A 19,618-nucleotide genomic window follows, 5' to 3' on the forward strand; every position below is an offset into this window, starting at 1 on the left:
GGTATTCTTTTCGATCCCAGGTACAAGAACTAGATTAATCCTAATCTTTGGTTTGTGATGCTATTGTAGGTCTATGTATGGGTCTCATTTTAATATAAAGGGGTAGAGAAAAGTAAGTTTTCAGTTGTATTGTATTAATAATAAATAACTAATAAATAATAATACAAGAATAGCCTGGCCAGTGTGGCTCAGTGGTTGATTCAGCCTCTGCATGTATCTGATGCTTAGCTGTGCTAGCCTACAGATAGATGCTAATTTTCCCAGTAAATCATGTTTTTGTCCTTTTTCAGGTGATAGAGCACGAACATCCAGTAAATAAGATCTCTTTCATCGCCCGTGATGTGACAGACAACCGGGCATTTGGTTATGTGTGTGGAGCAGAAGGCCAGCATCAGTTTTTTGCCATAAAAACAGGGCAGCAGGTAAGTGCTAAGCCCTGAGGTATACTGGAGGGGACTTGTCCTCAGTGGAACGTAGGAGTGTCTATCACTCAACTGGCGAGCTTTCTAGAAACAACTGGAGATAGGGGGAGGAATAAACAATGATTCAAAGGATAACTATGTTTATTGGTCTAAGGCAGCGGTTCTCAACCTGTGGGTCGTGACCCCTTTGGGAGTCGAAGGACCCTTTCACAGGGGTCGCCTAAGACCATCGGAAAACACATATATAATTACATATTGTTTTTGTGATTAATCACTATGCTTTATTTAATTATGTTCAATTTGTAACAATGAAAATACATCCTGCATATCAGATATTTACATTACGATCATAACAGTAGCAAAATTACAGTTATGAAGTAGCAACGAAAATAATTTTATGGCTGGGGGTCACCACAACATGAGGAACTGTATTAAAGGGTCGCGGCATTAGGAAGGTTGAGAACCACTGGTCTAAGGAATCATTTTTAAAATGTCATTGATTCCCATGGAGCATGTGGTACAAGGATTGTTGGAATGAGTATTCTTATAAGGTGAATGTTGATCATAGAATAATAGCAAATTATTCCTGGAAATGCAGAAGGACTTGGAAAATTATCATGGTGTTTCTTGTTTGGTCTAAGTACTTATTAACCCTGCTGTCTTTTATGATTCTGGGGGTGGGCTGGGAGTAGGGGTTATTCCCCATAAAACAGGGGAGCGTAGTAAGGAGCTTTAAGAGAAAGGGGAGTACTAATTCAGAACTGATGGGAGACAAAGAGAAGAAAATAGTAAGATTAAAATACTGATAAAGATGTTTTCTCTTGCTTCAGGCTGAGCCATTAGTCATTGATCTTAAAGACCTTTTTCAAGTTATCTATAACGTGAAGAAAAAGGAAGAAGAAAAGAAAAAGGCAAGTGCTACCCAATACAGGTTCTATTAAACTTAAGACAGTGTTAGGACCATATGTGAACATTATGTAAACATATGGCCTGTCTGGAGAATTGGCTTCTATGTAGATCTCCAAAGAATGGGAAGGAGAGAAATGTATTGTCTTTTCTTCCCAAATAGCCGGGCAATGGATGGGAGTGATCATCAAGCACTTATTTCTAGTCCCTGACTCTGGTCTTTTCTCCCTACAAGCTTCACATCTATTCTAAAGACTAAAAAGGATTACCAAGTTTAAGTCCAGTCACTCTGTTCAAATCCAGTATTGATGTGAAAAGGGGAGGGGACTGTAGAGCAGAGATAATATGCAAGAGTCTCTTTTGCTTATGGCTGTGAACTGATAGGTATATTTGTTCTTTTATTTAACTCATTATAACTACAATTACTAGATCACTGAATTTATGTCTTTCTTTTTAGATGGAAGAAGCTAACAACGCAGTCGAGGTAAAACTGCATCTTCTCTCCTCATGAATTGTGATGTCTGACGTGATTAAGCCCTTGTTTGCTCCCTGCCCAGCATGCTCCCCTTCTGGCTTATTGCTCTGTGTTCATGACCCTTCTGGTCATGGGAGACGTATGGTTGAATGATCAGGACCAAAATTATAACTGCTGAGCAAGCCAACACACTAGGAAATTAAAACTTACCAACTAAGCCCTTAAATATTTGCCATCTTTTCAGAATGGAAGCGAGGCCCTAATGACTCTTGATGACCAAGCTAACAAACTGAAATTGGTATGTATGTGACTTTTTATGATTCTTGCTTACCGGAATGTGGGTTTTACTTCTTGTAGATGTTTCAAAGACAGAATCTGTATGAAAATCCAATTGCAACAACTATTTCCCTAACATTGATGTTAATATAAAAAGCAATCTTTTTAGTAAAGACATCTAAATCTAATCCAAATACTTTTTTTTATTGATTTCAGAGAGGAAGGGAGAGGGGGAGAGATAGAAACATCAATGATGAGAGAGAATCATTGATTGGCTGCCCTCTGCATGCCCCCCGCCCCCACTGGGGATCAAGCCTGAAACCCAGGCATGTGCCCTTGACTGGAATCAAACCTGGAACCCTTCTGAGCCAAACCAGCTGGGGCTCGAATACTTTTTAAAGAGTCTGGACCAGATGGATTTGTTTGGGTACCTGTCTACACTTCCTGACCTAAATCGCCCAATATCAAATCTGTATTAGTTAAATGAAAATTCAATTGTGACTGGCAATTTTCCTAAACGTCTGTTTAGGAAACAATTACAACAATATTCAAAATAATCTTTTTGAGTAGACACATCTGAATCTAATCCAAATACTTTTTTAAGGCTGTTGACCGGATGGATTTGTTTGGGGACATGTCTACACCTCCTGACCTAAATAGTCCAACAGTAAGTGTCTGTTTTTAAATTTGCAATGTAATGGAAATGACATCTATGACTCAAATTGGCAATTAACCAGAAGTCTTGAGCATCTTTATTGAAACTTGGAACTGCAGCTGAATTTTTTCTGCATAAAGTGTAAATGGCTGCTAGAACAAATTTGCATCTTAAGTCACCATGGGAACCTATCAGGACCAATTCAGATACTTAATATTGCTTGGAGGGTAAATCTGAGCCATAGGTCAGGCAATGTAGTCCTTCTTAATATTACTTAAGATCAGAAGGAGGAGTTGAATAATAATTCTTGGCATAAGCCTACTTGAAGGAAGTATGTTTGTTAAATGATTAATTGTAAAACCTCCTGGCCGCTCCATTTATTTTTTATTCTTTCTTTGTGAGTTAGCATAAGCTTGGTGTGAAGCAAGATTTAAAACAGAGGCTCCGCTATGTTTAACCAAGACTTGTCCTTGTTTCAAAAAAAAAAAGTTTCTCATTTTTTACAGGATATTAGAGTGTATCACATCTTCTTAATATCAAGACTAGAATGACATTTTCCTTTACAGATAAGAAAATGGTAATTCTGAAAAAAAAAAAAATTACCAAAGAAAGAGGTTCAAATTCAGCACCAAAACCCAAGTCTCAGACCTTCCAAAACAGGCCTCCAGTGAAATTACCCATGTAATTTTGAATGGCTTTTTACAACTTCTGTTATTTATTTAATAGTTTCTTGAATACCTGCTACTTGCCGGGCGCAGCAATGAGATGCACAATGTCAATGACATCGTTAAAGCCAATTAAAAAGGAGGAGACCAACATTAAAACCAATTAAAAAGCTTATTAGTGGATGTTAATTATAAGGTATTTACCTGGCTTTAGAGGGTCAGCTAATAGTGCTGAGTGAATTTCCAGGCTTGAACATAAAAGACGAGAAGGCAACAACCAGACAAAAGAGCATCATTGTCTGTGTAGGGGTCTCTGACATCAGGGAATTTTTAAGCAAGCCTGTCTGGCCAAGAAGGTCACTGGAAATAAAACCACAGCAGACCAGAGACTGGGTGAGTCTCACTGGCCCAGAGTATTGCAGAGAATGCCAGGTCCATGAAACTTCACATAAAATGCTGACGCTCTAGAGGTGAGAAGGAGCAGGGGCTGGGTACCCACTTCAAGCCTCCAAGCCTATGAGATTCACACTGTATAACTGCATTATAGAAGCCTCAAAGCTGACATAGAGAGGCCTGTTCACGGTTCTGTAGAGCAGTGTGTCCTAACTCACTTGCCTGTAGAACCTGTCATTCTTCACAATGTCTGTTACCGTTCGAAGGAGAAACTTTTTGACGTACAGGATTAGACAGCCCTGGAAGGTCCATCCCAGCTCTGAAATCGATGTCTGAAAAGCAAGCTTTCCAAGCATAACTGACAGTCAAACAAGTTTCTTGAAAGAGATCAGAACACTCAAGCTCTGAAGCAGTTTCCATGGGGTAGGCAAGGAAGCGCTGACGGCTACGTCTGCTTCTGTAGCCTTCTGGAAAGTTAGGAAAAAGGAAATAGAAAGCAGCTTGAGTAAGCCTGAGTCTCGTTGATATCAGACTTCATACATTTTATGAATTTTTGGTGTATCAATAACTAATAATACATTAAAGAAATAAATACCATCAAAGTAGATGGTATCTAATAAGTAAGAGAATTCCAACAGCATTAATTATGAGCTGGTCAGACTTTGCCAGCGCATTCTTGCAGATTGACTTTATAGTCATAGATCACAAAATAAACTTATCTTTACTTGATAAAACCAGCATGTTTTAAAAGATTCAAATCTTACAGTAGTTGCTTTGGAAGAGATGAAGAGAGGAGAAATCTCAATTATCTAAACTTTATTAGTCAGGCCCTGTCCCTCCTCCAACATTTATACAGAATAGTTTTATGCATTACAAATAAAGCTCATGTTGCAAACTAAGTAGCATACCTTAGAATGTAATTTTTATTGGAAAACCACTTGAACAATATTCATCCATACTGATCTAAAAAAAGAAAAGAGAAAAAGAAAAAAAGACATGCTCTAATGAAAATGTTGATCATTCAGAGTTATTATGAGAAGAACATAAGGTATGGTCCTCCTTCAAGGAGGTTAAAATTGGTTCAGGGATGGGCCAGGGCACAGTGTTGTGGAAGTAAGATGCGGAAAGGGCACAGGTAAAGCTGAAATAGAGGATCCATGGGAAGAGGCTTTATAAATTATCTGAACTTGAACTGAGTCTTTTAAATGTGTAGGAAAAATGAGTAGTTAGGCTAAATGTAAACTGGATTCCCCCCTGCTTGTGGGTCACTTTGAAAGTCTGGCTAACGAAGCTTATTTTAATACAGAAAGACACAGAAAGCTTCGGGTAGGGAAGTCCAGGATTTGGCAGCAAGATGTTTAGGTGGCATAGCTGCCTAGAGGAGAGCTAGGCTATGGAGTTCAGTAGTTCAGACTTCGTCTCTGGACAGACACCACTTGGTTGCCTGTTGCCCCTCTTGCTGGAGCTCCCTAAGAGCAGGGACTGCATTTCACACTCCTATCACTAGTGCTTGCCTCTCGGGTCCTCCAACGATGGCCGTGTGGATGCAGTATTGACATCCAAGGAAAAATGTATGAAGCTCTGACCTAGGAGGTGGATGAGGAGTCTTGCATCTCTTAATTATAGTCTATGAACTAGACTCAATCTTTTTTTTAAAATTTATCTTTATTGTTGAAAGTATTGCGTATGTCCCCTTTATTTCCCATTGACCCCCTCCATCCTGCTCCCTCCCCACCCCCAGGCCTTCACCAAACTATTGTCTATGTCCATGATTATGCATATATGCATATAAAGTCTTTGGCTAATCTCTCCCCAACCACCACCCCAACCCCACCATCCCTCTGAGCTTCAACAGTCTGCTCCATGCTTCTACGTCTTTGGATCTATTTTCTTCTTCAGTTTATTTTGTTCATTAGATTCCACATATGAGTGAGATGATGTGATAGACTCTTAATCTGGAATTAGCAACAGACCTGAGCTGAGGAAGCCTTATACATTTCACTTATAGGCCGACTATTCCGAAGCCTAACACTGGGGCTCCTGTTTGGTGTCCTAAGAACTTCTTCTGAAGTATTTGCAAAGGAGAACTCTGCCAGCTGTGAATACCCAACTGTTCTAACCAGAGGTGGCTCCTAATAAATGAATAAATACTGAAATCACAAGCTTTTGTGTAGTACCTTTTTCTACCTTTTGATTGTTAAAGATCCCTACGTTAAGAAATCTTCCATTCTGTTTCTTTGATTAAAAGAAAATTTTAATGACAAGCTCTTTCTTCTGACAAATCCTTCTGGTTATAAAAAGAAAAGCTGGTTTTTAAGCGTTGTGGTTTATACCTAACAGTAAAGGAAGCCAAAAGATAGAGTACTAATTAGGTCTGATCTGGGGTCTAAACGTTCTAGAAATGTATTCTTTTCCCGTAAAATAAAAGAGGTCTGCCTCCTCAGGCCTCCTTTTTCTTTTTGAGAATTTTATATTCCCTCATGGTTGTTTTTGTCTCAAGGATCATAATGTTTAGTGATCTGTTCAGGGCAATGCTAGAATTCCAACTTCCATTTCAAAGGTGTTTATGGTTTATATTCCTCTGTGGTCAGCATACTGAAGTATTAATGGACCAAAGTCAGTTAGGAGGAAGGTCTGTCAGTGTGACAGCTCAGTCCCAGGGTGGCTTCTAACTAGTGATAAAGACATGGCAGATTGATCCAATTGGCTGCTCTTATGCTAAGAAGGATGTCTTACCTAACAACTGAGAACCCAGATAATTAACATGCCAGAAACTGATAAGGAATAAAATTTGTAGAGTTATGAATTTGGTATATCTTTCAAATTAACTCTGAAAACCACATCTCCACCTTATACATAAATCAGACTAGATTATATATAAATTAAAGACAAAGATTAGTTGAATTTATCCTCTAGATAGATGAGATTACTTTTATAACACAGGCAACTCTTAAGCTATATTTTTTTAAAATATATTTTTATTTCAGAGGAAGGGAGAGGAAGAGATAGATAGAAACATCAATAATGAGAGGAAATTATTGATTGGCTGCCTCATGTGTGTTGGACCGAGCCTGCAACCCAGGCATGTGCCCTTGACTGGAATCAAACCTGAGACCCTTCGGTCCGCAGGCCAACAACGCTCTATCCTAACCAGCTAAGGCTTAAGCTATATTATTTTTTCAAAATGCACAAATACAAGAGGTTAATGTGATGTTGTTAGATTATATCCCTATCTTAGGTTATCACTTTCTTAGAAAGACATAGACAAAAGGATGTGTCCAGAGGAGAGGCTAAGGGGATCAGGATGAGAGATCTAACTTGGCTAGCACTTTCAAAAAGATTCTGAAATATTTTAAAAAGCATACCTGACATCTCCCTATAATTGGCCCATGGAAAGACCAATTATAGGGAGATATATTTGACATCAAACTTCATCACATCCAGAACTGCAAAATATGAATGTATTAGCCAGTAAATGCGCTTATTTGGAGAGGTGATGTTACATGACTGGGGTACAGTGATAGGAAAGCAAAGATATCAGGCAGGAAGCTGGGCAGGGCTTCTGAAATCTAGCCTTACCTTCAAGCTCTATATACTTAATCACTTGGAGTGACTCACAGTGAATTCCTTTAAGACTTTCAAAGACATGAATTGAAACAACCATGATCATGAACTCAGCCAGTCTGTAAGGGTGATCGGTGACATGAATGATAGAAACAACAGTAAGATTTCATTTAATTAAGGGATCAATGAAGTTGAGACATAAATAAACAGGCACAGGTGGGGAAGGGGGAGGGAGGACCTATTCAACTGGAAAACGCACTCACCGAGGGGATGGGAGGAGATCATGGTCAACCTGTTTGTCAAAAACCAAAATCTCACGGGAATTATGATAACCCTGGTCATTTTATGTAGCTTTTTCATTTGAAGTCACAACATGGACTAACACTTTCTTTCTCTCTTTTTTTTTCTCTTTCCAAATGTGATAGGAAAGCAAAGATATCCTGTTAGTGGATCTAAACTCTGAAATCAACACCAATCAGAATTCTTTAAGAGAAAATTCATTCTTAACAAACGGCATCACCTCCTCCTCTCTTCCTCGACCAAAGCCTCAGGCGTCTTTCTTGCCCGAAAATGCCTTTCCTGCCAACCTCCATTTCTTTCCCACCCCCAATCCTGACCCTTTCCGTGATGATCCTTTTGCACAGCAGGACCAATCGCCACCCTCTTCATTTGATTCTCTCAAATCTCCAGATCAGAAGACAGAGAATTTGAGTGGCTTGTCCACTCCGCTGAGTAATGGGCCCCTGAATGGGGACGTTGATTACTTTGGTCAGCAGTTTGACCAGATCTCTAACCGGACTGGCAAGCAGGAAGCTCAGGCAGACCCGTGGCCCCTCTCCAGCCCGCAAACCCAGCCAGCAGTGAGAACTCAGAATGGGGTCTCTGAAAGAGAACAGAACGGCTTCCATGTCAAATCCTCCCCGAACCCTTTTGTGGGAAGCCCTCCCAAAGGACTGCCCGTGCCAAATGGCCTAAAGCAGGACTTGGAAAGCTCTGTCCAGTCCTCCACACATGACTCCATAGCCATTATCCCACCTCCACAGAGTACCAAACCAGGAAGAGGCAGAAGGACTGCCAAGGTGAATTGTCTTCTCCGCATGTCCGTGGGCAGAATGCATGTTCGCTGTCCCAGGGTGGTCTGAGGCCAGCTGTCTTTCCTGCTGCTATTGTAGTTTCCTGTGTGGCTGTACTCTCTATAGAAGGTGGGGTGAACTTGTCATCCCCCAGGAATACCTTCCTCTAATCGCCACCCTTTCAAAGCTTCGCGCTCAGCAGCGTTGTCGCGGCCTGCTTTCCCTTTGCATGTCTTGTCTCTTATCATTAACTAAACACAAGTTGTTTTTTTTTCCGTTTTTAATGCTGCTATGCTTCTGTACCTCTGGTAAGTTTGATGGTCACGTTCTGGGAGCGGAGGGCAAGGGTTCTTGTGATTCCCCTTATCCATACCTTCCCCACACTACCGCGTGCCCCGCTCACCCCCCTCAGGTTGTGCTAATGACCAAGGTGGGGGCGTCAAATTCTTGAGTTTGTCTCCTCTATTAAAAGTTGACTGAGTAATCCATTGTCTTAAAAGAAACCTGTGTTTACTGTTACCACTTCATTCAAAAGCAATTTAAAATGTGGTTTCTGTTAAGTATTATTTTTGAATCTCTTTGGAATATGTAGGCTGGCCTAATGATTAGACTAGTGTATCAAGGCCATGCAGACTGATTCAAACCCACTAGAATGATCAAAAACATTTAAGCTACTTATTTATAACCGTCCCTTTCCCAGCTTCAAGCTTTTAGTTGGCAAGGAGACCAGGCAGACACAAATGTGTAAATAAGTAAATTAGATTTCACTTTGAGAGTCCAAGACCTGGTCTCCTGCCCATTGCAGGGATCCTTGTCCTTTTGCTTTGGTTGGTTGGTTGGTTGGTTGGTTGGTGTTTTGTGGTAGTCCATCAGTATAGGAAGTGGTTTTTCTGTGTGGTTCCCGATTTGAGGTACAGAGTAGGAGACAGAAGGACACTGCATTTCTCTGTTGCTGAGTAACTCCTTTATGTCCCCCTCTACCCTGTCAGTCTCCAGCAAATGACTTGCTGACATCAGACATCTTTGCTCCTCCGGACTCAGAACCTCCAGGCCAGGCGTCACCTACGGGACAGTCTGCAACCCCACAGACCAACCCTCTGGATCTCTTCAAGACCAGTGTTTCTCCCCCTGTGGGACCCCTAGCAGGTCTAGGTAAGGGCCCGAGATCGAGTCAGGATTGACTCTGTTATTTTCACTCCCAGGACGATAGTGCCTAGAAGGAAGGCACTTCATATCCTTAGAAGTTTCAGGGGCATAAAACTAGAGCATCTTGGAGAGCCTTTCTCCCACTCTTCCTTCTGTACAGCCTCACCCCCATTTGGTACCCTTGGTTGTAAATGAAATTTGGCTTCTTGAATTGGAATGTGAGAAGAAATCCATTTTCAATATTGTACTTATTTGAACCAACTGCTCACTAAAGAAAATTATGAGGGGTTCTGAAACACAGCCCAGCCTCATTGGAGCTAAGATGACAGAGCCTTGTTTATCGTCTTTATTAGAAAAGTAAGAACGTGCATGTCTTCCTTGTAAGTTGCCATTTCTAGCTTGAAGCCCTCTTCCCTATTAAACAGCTGCCCCTCTTGGAAGGGACATATACCCTGCAAGGGATATAAGTAAAGTCTGAAGCAAGTGTAAGTCATAGAATGAAAGTCCTAGTTTCTGAGCCCAGCTCCACCCCTGGTATCTGGAGGGTGTGGACAGGCATACATCCTATCTGCCTCCGCATACTTAAGCCTTAGCAGCTCCTTGCCAATATTCTGGCGAGCTGAGTGTCTTAATAGAGTAAGAAGTAAATGCTGGAAATGTGATGTTGAAAAGAGCATAGAGATAAGGGAAGAGGTGGGGCTTTTTCAGATAGCTAGGATGTGCTGGTGCTGCCATTCATATATGTGTCACTAGCTCCTGTGAGCCACTGAGCCACTCTGTGGCAGGACACTGGGGAAGGCCACGTGCCTAAGGGCTGGCCCTGCTACCCTTTGTCCACAGCCTCAGTCATACAGTCTTCAGAAACCCCGACAACAGTCCTTGCTGTCTGGCTGGGGATTCTCTGTGTTTCTGCTTCTTGGCACCACAATGAGCTCCAAAGAGACTTTGTCCCAGAGGGAGCAGCGAGGGGCTCCCTTCCTCATTCTGTACAAGTTGATCAGGGATCTCTCTCTGCCTCCTGCAGAGTCAGTCATAGGACCCTTCTTTGTATTTTTCTCTGCTGTTTTCCTGCAAAGGAACATACTGTAGTTCTGTCATATTAACTGTTTCATCATATCGGGAGGATGGTAGCAGAAGGAAAGTCGTTACCCAGATGCCAAATGACTGAAATGCACATGGGGTGAGAAGCCAGCTTGTCCCAGCACCCTGCTTGCATTGGTACCATCAAGAGACCCTCCCCAAGCTCTTCATGTCTTTTGGGAGCTTCCCCCTTTCTCGTTGCTCCTTTCCCCGCACCCCCAAGTGGAGCTGGTTGATGTTTTTCCTTGCAGAAGGGTAGGGAGCTTGCAGGCAGTGTCTGTGGCCAGATCACATCACAGAGCTTTCTCGTCTGATATCATGCCCTGAAGAATTTTCACAGCCAATATTGAACAAGTCCGCCTGAAAATACAGCTGGGTCCTATAACTGTTCATTTATTCAGACGAAGGGAAGCTTTTTGGCGAGGAGCCCCTGTTGAGGCCTTGGGGTTTACAACTGCAGAATACTGATGATTCTTCCAAGTTTGGACATGGGACTCACACTGAGCTCCACAGTATAGCCCCTGTCCACTAGCAGGGATCCTCCCCAAACCCTGGAAGGTGGTAGGTCTGGCTTCCGCTGGCCCCAGCTGGGGGACTCTCTCCTCTGGAGAATGGGGGGTGGGGAGAAGGAGTTGTAAAAGGCTGAGCCTTCCGTTTTGACTTGCTACCCTGTGTTTTCATCTAGAATCAGAATGTAATAAAATGAACTTTTTTACTGAAACTTTTTTTTTTTTTACCTCTTGCCTCTACTTTTTCCAGCGGGGCCTTAAATATCTTGGAAACACAACACATGGAATCTTGTAGATGGGAATGAAGGCTGGCATAAGTATATATTGGGAAAGTCTTTATTTCCTGGCAAATTTAATATTTTTTCTCTTTTACCACTGCTCCCACTAATACCACCTATGTCTAAAGCCACACACTTTCCTAAGGGAAGGCAAGCCGTTCAACATGAAAGATGATAAAATTCTACCCAATTTGCACATCCATCTGGTGTAAATTATTACTGAGTGACTCTGGGTTTCAGTAATAGAGTTTAAATAAATTTGTTTGAAAATGCTAGAGAGAACTTTGTTCAAACTCAGCTCCCTTTTAGAAGCCTACAATCTAAGATAACTTTCCCTTCGATTCATTGTGAAGGGAATATGTATATACTTTTAGTGTAAATGAAGCCTGAAGCTGTATTTGTACAATAAATATTTGCATTAACATTCAATTAAAAAAAATAGTCCTGGTTCTTGATGCCAAAGAGGCAGAACAGGAGGATAGGCTGCTGGGTTTGGAGCCAGTATGCCTGAGTTTTCGTCTCTACTGTCGCAAACTGTGACTTTCCCAACTTTAATCATTAATATTCTTGTACCCAGTTCCCTCCACTCAGAAATAAGGGTATTAACTTAGTAAGATGGCCTTTCCCGAAACCCACTGCTCTCCATGAGCACACTGTATGCTCGTGGCTAGATGGCTGTTCATGGTGGTAGAGTTGAGTCAAGGAACACCAACCTCCAATACTAGAAAAGTTCAAGACAGAATACCCTGCTCCATCAGCCCCCGAATACCATTTTCAAAACATTTCTCACTTTGGAAACAGAAACATCCCTAACCCAAGTTCGAGGGCCTTCGTTGAGTTAGAGCACTTTCATGATGAAAGAATGCCCTGCCCCAAAGCTCAGAGCAAGTAGGTTTTGAGAGCCGAGCATCATTCGTAAATAGGGCTTCTAGTGGTGACAGTTTAACTGGGTCATTAATACACTTTGGAAGAAGCAGGAGAGACAATGCCCTCCATCTCTGAGCAAGATGGGGGGAACGAGCTTCTCAGGAAGAGGGGCAAACGTTGGAGAGACTTGGACTTCAGTGGTTTCACTTACTCCTAATCAACATGACAGGGATGCAGGCCACGGGGCGTTCCCCATAGAGATCAGACCCCCGGGCACAGGCCATTGGTTACCTTGGAAGGTGTTTTTGCTCCACGGGGTCTTCTCCCTCCCCTCCTCTTTTGCATACCATGTTCTAACTTCTGGCCTAGTTCAGTGAGTGACACATGGCAGGAAGCACTTTTATTTGAAACAGCTCTCCCAGGATAACCGGCCTTTCCTCCATGTTCGTATAGAAAAACCTGAAAGTATCTCGGCCCCAACCAAATTTTATCATCCTTTTGTATAGCTGTATCAACCTTGGCAGCATTTAAAAGCAAGGCAACTCTGAAATGGTTTCTTTAGGGCGTAAGCATGTTGAGGCCTAAGGCACATGTGTGATAGCCGCTTTCCAGAAGACTCAGACAGTAGCCAGCTGCCAAATGGAAAGATGGAATCAGTGACTCAGAGTGCTCCATGGTTTATCTTAATTAGCTACTTCATAATCAGCATGGTTTGTATACATCAGGGGTCCTCAAACTTTTTAAACAGGGGGCCAGTTCACTGTCCCTCAGACCGTTGGAGGGCCGGACTATAGTTTAAAAAAAAACTATGAACAAATTCCTATGCACACTGCACATATCTTATTTTGAAGTAAAAAAACAAAACGGGAACAAATACAATATTTGTATTTGCATGTGGCCCGTGGGCCGTAGTTTGAGGACCCCTGGTATACATAAATGTATCCATAGTGTTGATAGGCTCGGTTCTAGCTGTTTAAAATACACCAGTGTATGTACGAGGAGGGCCCATTTTTTCATGACTCAGTACTTACGGTCTGTGTTACCCTTCCAATGAAGCAAAAAGATGTGGTAGAAAGAAAGGGCATCAAAATGCCACCTGCATTTGGATACCAGCTACACTGTATCGGCTCATTAATCTCCTGGTGACCTGAGCCTTCATTTCCATGTCAGCCTCAAGGCTGAATGAAGGCATTGGCCATGTAGATGCTTTATAAATGCTTCCGGGAAAGTTGTTTTCTGAAACTCAGAAATCCTCTTTGAGCTTGTCTCCTGATAAGTTCTTTCTCTCACTTCCTTCAGGTGGTGTAGCAATCACACCGCCTCACACAGGACCATGGAGCCCGCCATCTCTCGTGTTCAATCAGTCCCCTTCCATGGTCCCAGGAGCCATGATGGGTGCTCAGCCTGCCGGATTCAGTCAACCAATGGTTTTTAGCACAAGCCCGGCGGTTGCAGGTTGGAACCAGCCTTCATCCTTTGCAGCCTCAACTCCCCCTCCAGCCCCTGTTGTTTGGGGCCCATCAGCATCTGTGTCACCCAATACTTGGTCATCAGCCAGCCCTCTGGGGAATCCTTTTCAGAGCAATATTTTTCCAGTGCCTGCTGTGTCTACCCAGTCCCCTCCTATGCTCTCCTCTCTCCTGGTCACTCCTCCTCAACCACCTCCCAGAACTGGCCCTCCAAAGGACATCTCCACCAATGCCTTCGTTGCTTTGGACCCCCTTGGGGATCAAGAAGTCAAAGAAGTGAAAGAAATGTTTAAGGACTTACAACTGCGGCAGCCTCCGGTCCCCGCGAGGAAGGGAGACCAGCCTTCCTCGGGGACTTCAAGTGCCTTCTCCAGTTATTTCAACAGCAAGGTGGGCATTCCTCAGGAGAATGCAGACCACGATGACTTCGATGCTAACCAACTATTGAAAAAGATCAATGGTAAGCTACCCACTTCTCTGTCTACTATGCCAACAAGTACTAGTATTTCCCCTTCATATGGGCCCACAGAATCCATCAGAAGAAAACTCTCCCATCCACCAATAGCCTAATTGGTTGTTATGGAGACAACTTAACCATTTACCTTATGAAGCTAACTATTCACCTCACTAGAAAAGGTCTGGCCCTGTGCTGCCCTCTTGTGACAAATTTTGAGGGCTGCCAAGAGCTATTGATAGGCAATGGGTGCTGGTAGCTGGAGGGCTGTATAGGAAAGCCTCCACCAAGCTCCATGGCCTCCAGTGGGGAATCTGAAGCTCTTTCACTTCAAGTCAATCAATATGCATGGTGTCCTCTTTTGAGAGGGATGGATTTGCCTGTAATAATTGGGAGCCCTCATAAGTGGTGGTGATGTTTGCTCCATTGATGAACATTTCAAAACCATGGAACTTACTTTCTAAGATAAGCCTGACCAGGGGCTGCTGCCTGTATTTGGGGAAAGCTTGTCTACTGATTACTTGGGTTTTTCACCTTCTAGAACCACCAAAGCCAGCTCCCAGACAAGGTGCCCCACCAGTTACCAACTCTTCTGACAATGCCTTTGAGAACCCTTTCTCTAAAAATGCTTTCAGCTCGTCACAAGCCTCTGTAAGTATCAGCTGCTGCAAGCCGTCAATCATAGTGTTGCCACATAGAGCTACTGCCTCCATGGTTAACCTTGCTTGTAGGTATAACAATCCTGTGATGACCAAGGACAGTTGAATAAGATTTATTATTGAGAACCACCACCATGTAATCAACTCAAATTGGGGGAAGGTGATTTTTGCAGGGATGCCTATTCTAAACTTGAGAAATGAATATCATATAGAAAAAGTCTTTTGTATCTCATTGAACCTGGCTTATAAAAACATTTGAAGAGAAAATCAAACCAAAGTACTATATTTAAAAAATCTTTCATCGATTTAAGTTCCTGATTTCTCACCCACGATTCTTTAGCTCAAAAAAAGAAAAAATACTTCCCATTCTGGGGAAGCAAACATAATCTACCTGAACCTTGATTTTGATGTAAATAATAAATATACACCACTAGTTACAAGCTGGCAAATATAAATCACTGTAGACCCTTTTGTGACCTATGTGAATTTTAAAGAAATTAGAGAAGTCTTAAGTATTTTTTTTCTTATAACTATAAGTATACTTATTGATTGGTTGGTTGTATCTCCATAGATGACTTCTCCTCAACCTGCATCTTCCGATGTATATAGGGATCCTTTCGGAAGTCCTTTTGCGTAACTTCTGTAAGTAGGGTGGCGTAGGGGGTGAGGATGAAATTTCAATTTTAGAATTGGGAAGAGGTTCAGTCTCTGTCATTTAGAAGTAATAGACATGAAAATCTATACTTAGCTACTTCTATAATGACTAGGCTGGTGTTCATATATATATGTGTATATGTGTATATGTATATGTATATGTATATGTATATGTATATATGTACATATATATACACACACATACATACTAGAGGCCCAGTGCATGAAATTCATGCACTTGGGGGGGGCGGGGGGTCCCTTAGCCCAGCCTGCACCCTCTCACAGACCAGGAGCCCTCAGGGGATGTCTGACTGCTGGCTTAGGCCTGCTCCCAGGGAGAGGGCCTAAGCTAGCAGTTGGACATCCTTAACACTGCTGTGGAGGCAGGAGAGGCTCCGGCACTGCAGCTGCACTCACCAGCCGTGAGCCCGGCTGAGCGGTGCTCCCCCTGTGGGAGTGCACTGACCACCAGGGGGCATCTCCTGCATTGAGCGTCTGCCCCCTGGTGGTCAGTGTGCCTCACAGTGATCGGTCGGTCCACCATTTGGTTGATTTGCATACTGTGACACACAAAAAAATACTATATTTTTTGCCGGTCTGACAAAAAATAGGTATAATTTTGATTCATTTGTACTGGATGGCTATTGTAGTGTTGGCTGTTGTCATTTTTTTTCATTTGAAAATCTAAGGAAAAAGAGGTCAGTGCCCCTGACTAAATAGTCAGATATTGCATATTTTAAGAATTCTGGCATAGCGGTTGAAAATCACTGCTATAGAAGGTTCAAAATCTGTAGACCTTCCAAAGCCACAAAACAGGTCAGCTAAACAGGTAATGATCACAATACTCTGCCTCCCAAATCAGTACTTATTTCTTTGAGGGCCTTCAAAGCTAGTCTTAAATAGTCTGATGGCATTAAATCCCAAAGTGGGACAGTTGCCAGTACCTCCTTCAAAAACAGTGTCAGTGCCAATGAGTTTGAAAGTTGATCCTTCCCACTAGTGGATTTCATCCTCAGTAAGTTATTGATGTAACCACACTTTCTTTCTCAACAGTGAGTGGAAGCAACTTTGATTGACATTAAAAGATTGAAGTTAGTGGAGGGCAGGAGGCATATCTGCCTTTAGGAGATGGGCATAGCTGGCTCAGGAGACCCATAGAAAGAGTGAAAAGAACCGTCTTCTATCTGACAACAATAAGACTGAGTTTATTTGCCATTTGGATCACCTCCCCCTCAATGCATTTCTACAGTTACAGTGTTTCTTCTGGGCTTTTTCATAAAATCTGCTTCAGAGAACTGGGTGAGATTTTTGGAAAGGCAAATTCCAGAGCCCACCCCTGCCCTAAAGTATCCCTGTGTGGTGCTGAAGAGAAAAGCTTGGTTTTAACAAGCATCCAGGTGGTTTGTATGCTAATAAGACAGTGTAATATATTGAAGGCTAGAAGTCTTAGCTGAGACTCATTCTCACCCTCCTCTCCAGGAGAAGCATTGAACAAATAGAAAAATATAAACTACACTAGGAGCGTGGGAGAACTGTTTGCACTAAATTGAATTGACTAGAGTTCTCTTTGGAGGCTCCTTTTTCTTTAGGTCTTGAAGGAAGAATAATCTTGGTCAACCTGCTAAACTAACAGATTGGGAGGGGAAGCATCATGGGAGAAAATAGCTAACATTATTGATCACTTGTGTTAGGTACTTTATTACAGGTTCTACATTTATTATCTTATTTAACCCTCTTGCATCAGCCCTAGGAGATACTATTACTGACATTTTAAATAATAGCTTGATATTTAATACATTGATATTCAATCCAAAAATTCTAACCACAGGTTTTCTCTTCTCTGTACTTCTCTAGGAACTTGGCTTGCTGACTTTCCAGAGGAACAGAAAGGTTGGCCTTAGCAGTCAAGGACAAAGCTGATTGCCACATAGTCCTGACCTCTGCCCTTGTTCCAGCTTTGCATATTATCTGCTGCCTTATTTCTTGCTGCCTCTTCCACCTGTAAAGTGTCTCTCACTTTCTGTTTATAACGCTAAACTGAGTCTTATAGCTTTAAATAAATTAAGAATCTAAACACTCTAGCTTAAATATAAATGAAGTAGTTTCCCTACCTGAGCCCTTGCCTATTGTGTCCCTAAAACCTTCTAGAACATTCTACCATGTACCCTCTGGTTGTGCGATGCAGCCACCCCTCAGATCAGACTGCTTTGAATAAATTTTAAAAATCCTTACTGTTCAAGGTTGTTTGGGGGTTCCGTTTTAGAGCATAAAACCTAAAAATTGTAGTCGAGCAGGGTACCTTCTTAAATCTTGCTTCACACCATCACTTCCAGAGAATTTTTAAAGTAAAATTGAAGCAAGTCCAACTTCTCTGTAGGCACTTTGGAATCCGACACACCCAAGAACCTTTTTAAAGATATAACTTCTCTTTCTGAAGATCATATTTTTCTCAAGGGCGAGAGCATCCTTTCTCCAGTCTGCTAGCTCTTGCCAATGAGGGAAATGCATTATTCGTGTCTCCTCTCCCTTTCCCTTTGATTCTCTTTTCAATCAGTTTTGCTCCTGGGTTCACATCACTTCCTTTTCACAAGAAATGGAGTTTTGTGGGGCAAAATATCTAATGATTCACAGATCTGAACTCTTGTCACCTTCTCAGTAATTGCTAATCCCAGTAACTAGAATTGCAAATGGGACAACCTTTATCCTTTCTGTGGAATAGGGGGCCATCCTCTTGAGCCGAAGTTCCAGGAGAGCAGTTAATGTTGAAGAAAACCTGAACTCGACTCAGCAATGAAGGACAACACATCACAAAGTGAAATGTGATTGTGCCAAATATGTTAGGTGCTTATTTGGGGTTATGCTAGACCTTGATCAAGTAACTGGAAAGCTTTCTGGAAGCCACAACCTCATAGCTAGTTGGAAGATCAATAGAAAAAAAAAAAACCACATACACAAAAACCTGCAGAACAGTTGTTTCCTCCTATCATTGCAAACCTAATGTCTGAAATATTTTTCTCCTTTAACCTTGGAAACTGCCCAGTTCTCTTTCAGTCCTATTGCTAGCACAGTTCTGGAGGGTTGGTTCTTGCCAAAATGAGTTTTGTTTGTTTTTGTTGGGTTTTTAATGTTGTCTCTTGACCCCTAATGCTCAGGTTCTTGTGGGTGTTAATCAACCACATACAATGTAACTTTTAGGTAGAAGAAGAAGATGACTGCTTACTATCAAAATAAGATGCTGGCCTCATGAATCTCTATTGATTAGCCCCAACTAGTCCAAGCTAAAGTCCCATGGTTTTATGTTTAATGGTAATAGCTCCTTATATTTGGCATAATTTTCCATCTGGCTTCCTACTCAGTCATTATAAACACAGACTTGAAATAGTATTTTATATGTCCAAATACCTACGTGTGCTAAACTGGAGGCAATTATTTCTAGATAGTTGAATTTTTGAAAGTAGAAAAATTTTTTAAAGTGATGATCAGCCACATAAATATTTTATACATACTTGTTTTCTTGTGCACTTTCTGTATGCAAATAAAGCTATAAATTTACTCATTTCAATAAACTGGAATGGCAGAATCTCTTGTGTTACCATCAGTTTATTCTAATATATACCCCTGTTTTGTGTTGATGTGCTAGGGTCAAGATATAAAATATACCTAAGGAAGAAATGTTAGTTATTATACATTGTGAATTGTCATAAAGATGAAGAGGAAGTGGGGATGCATTAAATAGGACCGTAAGTAAATTATCATCTGATATCTTTCAATTCCTTATTCTCCTCTCTCAGACCTACATCCCTCCTTCCTGGGAGATTAATGGGAATCCAGTGGATAAGCCCTTGTACCAGCACAACCTCAACTGACATCAGGAATAAACATCACTTAATAGTGAACTCTTGGCTCACACCTTTTACTCTTTGCTTGTTCTTGTTCTTGTTTGACCTCACCAAGACACAACTTGGACTGGCTCAGGCTAGCATAGGCCATTCAGAAGCGCTTCTGTATGAGGTGGGTGGCCAATGATCAGTTATTTTTAACCCTAGGACATTCTTAAACACTCTCCCCTGTAT

General features: G+C 41.8%; 1 protein-coding gene across 3 annotated transcripts in view; it reads left to right on the plus strand.

The window, feature by feature from the left end:
- The window catches only part of DAB2 (Dab, mitogen-responsive phosphoprotein, homolog 2 (Drosophila)), a 46,755-nt gene extending 28,267 nt beyond the window's left edge, over positions 1-18,488 (plus strand). For 2 of the 3 annotated variants that reach the window (XM_015562617.1, XM_006761737.2), the window contains exons 5-15: positions 291-422; positions 1,253-1,333; positions 1,786-1,812; positions 2,048-2,101; positions 2,684-2,746; positions 7,782-8,435; positions 9,419-9,581; positions 13,609-14,238; positions 14,774-14,883; positions 15,463-15,533; positions 17,400-18,488. In XM_015562617.1, coding sequence (XP_015418103.1) covers positions 291-422; positions 1,253-1,333; positions 1,786-1,812; positions 2,048-2,101; positions 2,684-2,746; positions 7,782-8,435; positions 9,419-9,581; positions 13,609-14,238; positions 14,774-14,883; positions 15,463-15,528 — 1,980 coding nt within the window. In that variant the 3' untranslated portion in view covers positions 15,529-15,533; positions 17,400-18,488. The remainder of the gene's footprint in view (positions 1-290; positions 423-1,252; positions 1,334-1,785; positions 1,813-2,047; positions 2,102-2,683; positions 2,747-7,781; positions 8,436-9,418; positions 9,582-13,608; positions 14,239-14,773; positions 14,884-15,462; positions 15,534-17,399) is intronic. The other variant, XM_015562618.1, reaches the window with a different exon arrangement.
- Positions 18,489-19,618: the final 1,130 nt, after the last annotated feature.

Source organism: Myotis davidii, unplaced genomic scaffold (assembly GCF_000327345.1).
Source record: "Myotis davidii unplaced genomic scaffold, ASM32734v1 scaffold496, whole genome shotgun sequence".
Lineage (NCBI taxonomy): Eukaryota > Metazoa > Chordata > Mammalia > Chiroptera > Vespertilionidae > Myotis > Myotis davidii.